The following is a 10,583-nucleotide window of genomic DNA, read 5'->3' as shown; positions in this document are numbered from 1 at the left end:
GTAGAGCTTGTTCTTAACTGTGTATATACGTAAATCTTGCAAGGTGTTCGGTTAATTCAATTTTTATACACATTTTAGAAAATCGCCTGCAACGTCGTGAGGAACGACATTTTATCGCCAACTTACAGAGCGATGGGAAATCCTAACAGTAGGCGAATTTTTGCCTGCAGGATGAAACCGAAATCCGGTAAGATATTTGATAACGTTAAATTTGTAGAATACCGTGTGAAAAAGATGAATTTTCATTCGCGATAACTTTTTCGTGTACATTTTTTCAAAGGCATGTTCATTCATTGATCACACGCAAAATTTGGACATTCGAATCCATGTAGAATTTGAAATTCTACCTTTCCTTCCGAGCACGATTGTCGAATTTCTTCTGTTACCGACAGTTGATCGAGTAGTATTCTCGTGATAAGTCTTGGCAGAATGAAATATCTCAAAGATGTCACTTGCAGCGAATAAGTGGAAAGCTGCAAATCGTCACGTGGGATTTTTGAAACTTATTAGAGTGAAAAGTCTTATCAAGGCTGATTAATTACTACGAAATGGCAACAGTTTCTTGTATTTTCTCTCAGCGTTAAATATTCAATAAAATTATAACAGCTGTATAATTTATAGTGTGATGGCAGTTCATCGTCCATTGAGTAGGTTGTGATCGTTTTGTTTTTTCTTTTGAGACTGAATGATTAATCACTGGTTCTATCGGTAAATAACAAACAGCCCCCAATTATTCCGTGTACAGAAATTAACCAGGTATCAGAAACGAATGGATTTTTTATCCGTAAGAGACCTTGTACCGCAATTAGAACGGGCAAGAAAGAAATGAAATGACAATATAATTAATGTATAAAACTGTTTACGCGACGGTAGCTGTTTTCTGCAAAAAAAAAGAAACACGTGTTACTTTGGTGTTGAGAGTAAAATATATTGTCTGTCCTTTGCTTGTTTTTTAGTTTATGAACCGTTTCTGTCACTTTTAATAAAACGATGACATCATCGAAATCTACATCACCAGACGGTCGGTTGTTTTTTGGGCGTCGCCATGTCGACGTAGTTCAAATTTTCACCGTTAACTTTAGACAGTGTTTTAATGTGGCAGCGCTGCGAGTTGCTCGGCTGGTAAATCTATCCCTGCGTGTATATGTGTACGTGCAGTACGCTATGTTATTCATCTGTTGAATGTTGGTTGGGAAAAGTTGTCCATTGCCAAAGGTGATTAGTGTCTGAGCGATGAAAGAGATATAAAAAAAAAATTTGAAAAAAATTAGATCCCTTATCACGTTGAGTATACATTTGTTGTTTAATTTTCGGATTCTTTGTCCGCGTCAAATAGCCAACTAGTATTAACACACGTGCGAGAACGACAGATTTGATCAATTTTTCGCCATCGCGATCATCCTTTAACACAAAAACCTGCACGTGAGTAACTGACAACTTTATTTTGAAAAGAAAACAGAGAAACGAGGATTTAAACCGTAACGGTGTTGAGAAAAAAATAAGAAAAAAAAACATCACCTAGCCATACTTCTTCACTCCTTTTATCGACGCTTCTATAACCAAACATCGGAAGGACGACACGTCAATCGTTCGTACGTCATCGAAGTCGTGAAAGATTCGCAAAATCGACGCAACGGCATAAATCGGTAGTTGCTGCAGCAATTTTCTTTATTGTCGAGAAAAAAAAACTTTGAAGTAGGAAATCGATCATATCTTCTTCTTAATTTCAGTGTTTACGAAAATCTCGCGACTTCTGATAAGTTTACCTTCTTACTGGCACAATCTTGATACAGACATACATTCTGCAGCTTACAATAACAAATCCGTTGACGTTTTGTAAAAAACAACAATCATCGTCTGTCGGTATTATTCTCTCATTGACTGTGTCATTTTCTTTGTTTTTTTTTTTTATCCAGAAATATGGAAGGTGGCAGTTATTCAGGCGAAGGTGACTTGGGCGGTCCAAGAACACCGCAGCAGGCATCGACCACGAAGAAGATGCAGGACACGCAGGCAAAGGTTGACGAGGTTGTGGGGATAATGAAAGTCAATGTGGAAAAGGTTCTCGAACGCGATCAGAAACTGTCAGAACTCGACAACAGGGCCGACGCTCTTCAGCAGGGCGCCGCGCAGTTCGAACAACAAGCCGGTAAACTGAAGAGAAAGTACTGGTGGAAAAATTTGAAGATGATGATCATCATCGGTATAATCGCCGTCCTTATACTGATTATCATCATCGGTGAGAAGCACTTTTGATATTTTAATGTTAGTTGCGAAAATTAAAACCATTAAAACGTTCGATAAAATCTATACTGAAATCGCTTTGTCACGCCAGCTCAATGTAACGAATATTCCGCAATGATTTTCTATACATTTGTGAACTGTAGAATATGCGCAATGTTACTATCAATGTTAATTACGAAATGTCAGGTAGTACTGTTGATATATTTAATCGATGTTTTTTTCCTCTACTTCTCATCAGCTTCAGTGGTTCCGTCATCAAGCAGTGACGCAGAGCCATCAGGAAATTAAAAGAGAAGAGATTTAAGAGTGAGGAGAAGAAAAAGACGAAATACGACAAAGATGAAGGCGTTGGTAAATGTGTATAACAATTTACGATACATGAAAACGTTAAGTTTAGTTAATTATTGTAATATAATATAATGCAAGGATTGGCCTGGAGTTTGGGATGATACACGTATAGAAAAAGTAACTGATAATAACTAACTGTAAGAATAAAAAGAAAAACATTTACTACTTACATACATTTACAATTTACAAGGAAAATAAAGAAAATAAATTTAAATTACCAAACGGCAAGTATTTTAAGTGATAACAGCAGAAAATTGAATTACAAAATTACAGCACGAGCCAGAGCAGTCAATGTACGTGTTTTTCTTTTGTTTGTTTTTTTTCTCTCGTTTAATGATGTTATAATATTTAAAAAATGAAAGGAAACACGCGACAAAATTTCATTCACATAACAAATAAAAAGTGCGTGTAAAAGGTGTAAAAGTATTACGTAAACTTTGCGAGACGCAGAATGAAAGTAAAAACAATTCTTCGTGTATTACACACATGAGATCAAAAGACAATACGTGGTGTAGTTTTGCGTGCTACAAATTGTTTACAAACCGCACTGTCTCATTGCAAAATTTACATACCTATATACATATATATACACTGCATATCCATTAAATCTATTTAATATATATAAATGTATAGCTTTTAATACATCTACACGGACACATAAACACGCACACACATTTATATATATATATATATAGACATATAAAATATAACGTTTGTATTCTTTAAGTTTGCGTCAGTTTCTTTCTATCCCTTTTCTTCTTTTCGTTTCACAATTTTATCTATTACTACTGTTTATTACTGTTACCTTGTTTTTCAAAGGATAGTTTGCCACCTCCCGTTGAATACTCTCAAAATAATGAGACCAGTAATCATAAATTAAATCGTATGAAAAAACGCGGGCAGGTTGCCATAATTTCTTTTTCAAACTTTTCGTCGACGAGAAAACGTACAGAAGGAAAAATATAGGAAATATGAAATCAAAAAAAAATTGTCGCTCTTATCCCTTTTAATTTATACTGTACGTTTTATCAGATAAAAAGTTAAACTCTCACAGAGTTTTATGTACATACATGTATGTATTATTCATACAGATAAGAATGTATAGTCATACCAGTTTTTAGCGTACTTTTTCTCTAAACACATATATATTCATTTCTTTGCTTAATCATCTATTGCGATACGTAGTTAAACTTGACCATATTTTTCTGTCCCTAAATTTTCCAATCTTGTCTATTCATTCCATCGATTTTCGTTTTACGTATTTCAACTATGTTATATAATACGCAGGTTAAATTCCACACGTTATGCTCGTTGCTCAAGAGATTCGATTATAGGATCAAAAACAGCATGTGACTGCTAATCAATTCTGTACAGTAGGCGTTATAAATTCTTATGTATTTATATTTTTATCGTCATGCATACCACTGACAATGAGTTTCACTACAAGAGGCTTCCTTATCGCAATTTTATCAGTCTCTGCGTCTTTGTCATTGTCACCGCGGAGCAGAAAATGTCACAAAATTACATGCCAGACTTTTGGTTGTTAATGTTTGTTCCAGGCAGTAAAATCACTGATTAAAAGCGATTGTTTTTCGTTATTTTTATTCCCTCAAATACACGTCGCAAAGTGAAAAGCAATTCGTACTCCGGCCGGGCCGAGACAATTGTTAGAAGCAATAAATTAGAGCTTTTAGGTATTTGAGTTCCGAAGCGTTTCGAGTGTCAGCCGTCAAAGGCATTGCGGCGGCGTGACGTCACGCGGCACAAGCGAATCGCGAAGCGGGACGCGGTTTTCAAACAATCGAACGGTAAACGGGATTCGAATTATTCGTTACGCTTGTTCGAAATAATCGACGGTCAATGTCCCAATAACAGGATCCTTGGAATCGAGTACTGTATAACTAAATATAATACTTATCTATTAACAAATAAAAATGAAAATTATCCACGAGTGATTTCGATATATACCTATAACTCATACAAAACAACGTACTTGTCACGCTTATCTTCGGCAAGGCTGACTTACCGTTAGACGGACGATTATCCCTGTCATTATATACATACATAAATACATAACGATGCCCAAACCCATATGTACAATGATCTTGTTTCATTTTCAAGAAACATTGTACAATGTGTAACATACGCAATGATGTGTGATTATTTTCAAATTTACATACATATATACATACACGTTGTGATTCAATCGTAACACATCGCACATGTAACCAGCTGTAAGTACATGTGCATATAAATTGTGCAGGAAAATTTTTATACGTATCACCTCGAAGGATCAGCGGTGAACACGGTGTACGTAAACATTGAAGATCTAGTACATTACCGGTATACCTATATACACCCAAGGATCGACCGGTAAACAGTTCAGGTTTCCTTTTTCCTCCCCTGCTTCTTATTCCTCTACCTTGTTCCTTTTGTTTCGCATACTTTTCGCGGACCGTAAGCAAGTTATAGGAAATCGTAATCGTACACCTGTAACACGGATGCATAAAGTGTATTATGCGTTGCCCGGTTTAAATTCGCGTACCTATATATATATATATGTATATATAAGTATATAGGTATATAGGTACGAACACATATATAATGTAAGTTGCATGCAGTTGTAAATTGTTTATCAGTAAGGCGAGGCTGATCGTCGCGAAAGATGACGTACATACACAAGGTACACGGACGGAGGTTCACACGTACAAATACGCACAAGTCTCGTAATTTGTTGGTTTTCCGTAGAGAAACGAAGACACCCGAGAACCGGGGACTCTGCCTCCTCCTCCCCCCCCCCCCCCCCCCACTTTTGGAATCGGCGATTCGTATACAGATATACAATAACATTACACCTACGCACAAGGAAAACATACACGCATCAGCAGCTCTTGCATGTAACCGATGATAACATGTGTTCGTGCGCTCGTACGCCTGTGTGTACGTGTTTGTTATACGCGTAAAGTTCGCTTCTTAATATTTCTATCCCATGAGAAACTACTCAACAAAATCTCAGCTGTTCATTCACACGTTTGACTATCAGTCGACTCGCGACCGTCCAACCGGTCAGACGACGACGGCCGCAGGACCGAAAATACGCGACCCATCATCGTTCATATACCTGTGTGCATACATACGATACTATATGTATACGAAAAAGAAAAAATTAGGCGCGAATAAGTTATTGGTAAAGTTCTTGCGAGTGTGAATTTTTTTTTTTTTTTTTTATCTTATTTATATCAATTTTACTTAACCAGGTTTGTGATATTACGTTGATATGCAAGACACGTAACCGAGAGAGGGAGAAAGATAAACAGTGACCGTGATTATAATGAAAGGAAAAAAAAATAAAACGCGCGTAAATGATTTGTTAAAATAAATTTCTTTTACTTTCATTTGCTTGGACTTAACGTATTTACTTTGTCTGTTAGAGTCTTCCTCTTATCGTATATAATTTCAAAGTATAAACGAAAAGTGCGTGAAGTGTATTATATTGCTATCTTGATGTATAATATAACGTCATTTTAGTTTTATATTTATATTTGTACGGAAGAAAATTTTTTAAATTGAACCAAAAATTGGAATAAAAACTAAAAAATTCGGAAATTGAAAAAAAAATAAATAAAAAAACAAGAATATTCTTAACGTTGACGAAATGTTGGATCATTGATCGTCAGGTTATTGTTTACATCTAATAATCAATTTTCCGGACGACCGCATTACAGATTGTTAATTTTGTATAATATGTATGTACACTGCAGATATAATCCATCATCGTACAAAAAATATTATATAAACTGTGTTAAAGTAGAGATTATTAAAGCTAAGTATAGCAAACAATAAAAGCACGAAGTGAAACAAAAGTATCAAAATCTCGTTCATCTGTGAAATATAATTATACATTTTTTTTTTGCCTTTTCGAAAAAAAAAATTATTACCATCGTTATTCGAGTTCAGTGACGCGTGAAATTGTTCAGAATACTGATTGTCTAATGAATAAATCTATAATTGTAACGAATAAATTGCATATGCGTGATTATTTGCTGCATTGCGAAGATAGCAATATGTGTATAAGCATACAGATATATGATCCGAGTGAAAGAAGGTAGTAGTGAATAGAAATCTCCGATGCGGTAGAGTGAAAATTAAATAAAAAAGAAGAAGGAAACAAATTAGAATCGTCAATTATCGAGTTTGAAAAATCGTGAGAAGTCAGAATCATGGCGTCGGCACTTCGTGAATTGGACGAGGAATACGGGCTGGGATACCAGAACACTTTGGTGAGTAAATAATAAAACCTGTGTTAACCGTAAAGTGACGCATTGTTGTAATGAAAAACAAAAAAAAAAAAAAAATTATAAAATGCAATACAGGGGTACGTAATTATTAATTAATATTTCAATTTTTGTAATTGCCGTTCATGCATGAATATTTTTGTCAAGCGAGCAAAAGCGAGAACCAAAAAATAAGTAATGAATAATGCAAATTTTTTACCCCTCCCTGCCTCGAAAATGCGTGCAGGAAAAAATTATTATTCGTCAGCATTGATGCAAAAATGTTCACAACAAATCTATTTGACCAGCGAACTTTACGCAGCACGACTCTGAATTTTCTTTATCTGTATTTCTGTATTTTTTTTTTTTTTTTTATTTCACTATACGTGTCTATAAGACTAGAGAAAAAACGTTTCTTGAAGAATAATAAAAAAATTATTACTCACAAATCGTTATTCAATATTACTTATTGTTACATGTACAGTATTGTTTGTGTATATGTGCAAAGATTCTGAATGAAATAAATGAGATGGAAAAAATATAATTCATTAACAGTCGGCCGACGAAGAATCTTAATAATGGCGGAATATTATAATGAGTAAGATGACCAGCGTTACAAGTTTTGTAAAATGAATAAACTAATTATGCAGAAAATATTCCCGGCACGCAGGCACGCGCGTTTCATTACGCATGATCCATCGTTTCACCTCTACGCGCGTTGTACGACATGATTAGTAATTACAGCAGAAATCAAAGTAGATTATTGCATTCATCACCTCCGTTTCACCCGCTATTCATGTATATATGTATATATATATTGGTGTACGAATATAAATTGCTCATCGTTATGCCGTACAAGCTTTGCAAGTTGCGCGAAAAATCATTATTCCGAACGATGATACGGTATATTATGTATTGGGTATATAAAAAATTTTATCATTCAATTCATCAGTCTTCGTAACGCGTCGATTATACCGCGGTAAAATATAAAGCTTTTTGTCGCCTTGCAAAATCTTTACTTACTCATTTTTTCTTTCCATGATTGCAAAATCAGCGTCAGTTTTGATGCACGAAATAATAATTTTTGCACGTATATGATAAATATATGTATGTATGTATATGTATGTGTATGTATGTATGTATGTATTTACATATTTACGTATAATAATCTTCATCTCACCTACCGACATTCGTAATATTAATGATGAATTTATGGTCCTGAGTATATGTATAAATTCGTCTCGCGCAGTGTGTATAATCTTATAATACACACCTTGTCACACTACGTAAGTAAAGCGTACGTATTATAAGTATTAAGATAATCCAAATCCGCATCATTGATTAGCGTATGTATGCCTACCTGACTATCACGTTGCGGAAAGCACGGTGAAACGTTTATAGATTATGTATGTATAATTTATAAACATCACATGCCACATTATGTACATTGTATATATATATATATAGGTATATACCATGTATAATGTAAATTGTATCCCAATAAACTGCATGTACAATAATATATGAAAATAAAAATTCTATTTTATCCGTATAATTACGATTCAAATCGGATGTACGTGATTTTTATAATTTTATATACTGCATGAAACGTGTTACAATCACATAAAATATGCATATGTGTACACATGTATATATATAATATATATGTATATTTCTGATCGTGTACAGTGATTGATCAAAATTTTACTCGGAGAAAAAGAGAAGGAATTTAAGAAGTCACCGCAAAGTCGAATATTATACATTACGTATTATTATGTACGTACATTGCACAGCAATAATCGGACGTTTACTATATCTTATCTGGCAACACTGCCGCTGGTTATTATAGTTTTACACATTCACACACACGCACAAACATATATATATGATTACTTTTACATTTTTTTTTGTTAAATTACTGTATCGTTAGAGACGAAAGCGACGAAAAACCGACAAAATGCAAACCTATGACTGAGGTAAGAAGAAGAAAGGGTTCGCCTAACGTCAGGCAACCCGATTTTCACCACCTTACCAGCCGAGAATCTGGTTGCCTGACAACGGGCGGCCTCGCATCAAGGAGATGCTTCACCGATATTCCACGCAAGTTTGTGAAGAATTAATCCTTTCATTTGTCAACTAAGAAATGGTAGCCGTGAATTCCTTTGATATTCAACGATATCGTAAATGAATTTTGGAAGTAAGAAAAAAAAAATATATATATATGTATACAATAATATACATACATAACCACGTTCTGCAGTCTGAGAGTGCCCATTTCTTTAAACCATTTGTTTTGTTTCGAACCGAATTCTACCTCCGCACCTCCTGTTCACCCGTTTAATTTCTTTGTCCCTGCACAATTTGTCAATTCCTAAATGCATGCAGAAATACAGGTGACATACTTATAATAAATGCATACACTGAATATACGTATACCTATATCATATGTGCACGAGATTGCAGCTGCTGATATTGTACGTTGCGTAATGTCATTTACGTACTATGCGTATTACAATATCAGTGTCAACGTATTCGACGACGTTGAGGTACCCATGTGTATACATATGTATATACCTATATATACCTATATATATATATATATATATATACCTACCTATGTATAGAGAGATATTTATAGTTAAGAATCACCATCTCGGGGACGCAATACGTATGTATATGTGATATATATATATATATATATATATACGTACATATGTGATACATACCTGATGAGCTATAAATGCCATTTCGAATGAGTACGATAATTAGGATGCACGAATTGCGGAATACACGCGTTCATCGTGTGGGAATAAACTGCAGGGATTCGTTATAAAATATTCTGATCAATTTACGATGATTCGTTTGGATATATTTATACAGCGCAGCGGAGATGAAAAAAAAAAAACGTTATTAATATATTCAAATACCAATGAATTTTTTTATGTACCTATTGCCACTGAAATTCAACTAATTTGTGTAATAATATATACGAGAGAAAAAAAAGAGACGAGTCGCGCGGCCATTTATACGTGAGACGTCTCTTGAATTATTTATTTTCAAGTAAAAACCGAAGAAACTGACGATCTTTTTTCCTCTACTGTTGGCTTTTTTTTTTCTTCTTTTTTTTTTCTCACCTCCTTCTCATTGATCGTATCGCGGCAACGATACTAAATCGATGTTCTACAATTTCGCCGCCTGATTGTGTATTATGTTTTTTAATCTAACTCAGATTATACTTTATTATTGATATGCACTGGTTATCTCATGTGATATTTGACTGTCTCATTTTCGTTATTATTATTTCTTTTTTTTTTCATGTTGTGAACCAAATATTACGTTAATCGTGTCGCGAATTGCAGGTGATTTCGTTTTGAAGTATTATACTTACAATGTGTGAGAAAGAGAAAGAATAAGATAAAGAGTGAGACAGAGGGTGGAATTTAAATTAATATTAGACTAGCAAAAAAGGAGAAAATAAAACGTGAAAAGGAATCATTAAATAGTAACGAGATTAATAAGTATAACGGAAAAAATGGGAACAATTTGAAAAAGGGAACGAAGTGAGAATAAATCATCCAACGAGTCTTCTGTACAGATACACACACACACACACACACACACACACACACAGTAACGCTTACGCCTTACACCACTTCACCACTTTCGCGACGAGATAATAATTGGACTCATTCCAAAGCGTTTAAACAGCCTTCGCGT

General features: G+C 34.5%; 2 protein-coding genes across 6 annotated transcripts in view; both read left to right on the top strand.

Annotated features, from left to right (window-relative positions):
• The first annotated feature begins 78 nt into the window (after positions 1 to 78).
• LOC107223999 (synaptobrevin-1) lies at positions 79 to 3,318 on the top strand. 5 transcript variants are annotated; one of them, XM_046737776.1, is made up of 3 exons: positions 79 to 187; positions 1,917 to 2,239; positions 2,483 to 3,318. In XM_046737776.1, exons 2-3 carry the CDS (start codon positions 1,921 to 1,923, stop codon positions 2,530 to 2,532), a joined length of 369 nt encoding a protein of 122 aa, XP_046593732.1. In that variant the 5' UTR covers positions 79 to 187; positions 1,917 to 1,920; the 3' UTR covers positions 2,533 to 3,318. The 5 variants fall into 5 exon arrangements, with proteins under 5 accessions (XP_046593732.1, XP_015519381.1, XP_015519382.1 ...); XM_015663895.2 differs by lacking the exon at positions 79 to 187 and adding an exon at positions 1,074 to 1,215; XM_015663896.2 differs by lacking the exon at positions 79 to 187 and adding an exon at positions 1,154 to 1,422.
• Positions 3,319 to 6,761: 3,443 nt separating this feature from the next.
• The window catches only part of LOC107224001 (chloride channel protein 2), a 44,548-nt gene continuing 40,726 nt past the window's right edge, over positions 6,762 to 10,583 (top strand). The window contains exon 1 of the mRNA XM_015663901.2: positions 6,762 to 6,872. Coding sequence (XP_015519387.1) covers positions 6,813 to 6,872 — 60 coding nt within the window. The 5' untranslated portion in view covers positions 6,762 to 6,812. The remainder of the gene's footprint in view (positions 6,873 to 10,583) is intronic.

This window comes from Neodiprion lecontei, chromosome 4 (genome assembly GCF_021901455.1).
Source record: "Neodiprion lecontei isolate iyNeoLeco1 chromosome 4, iyNeoLeco1.1, whole genome shotgun sequence".
NCBI lineage: Eukaryota > Metazoa > Arthropoda > Insecta > Hymenoptera > Diprionidae > Neodiprion > Neodiprion lecontei.
Note: the sequence above shows the minus strand (reverse complement) of the source record. Positions and strands in the feature narration are given on the sequence as shown.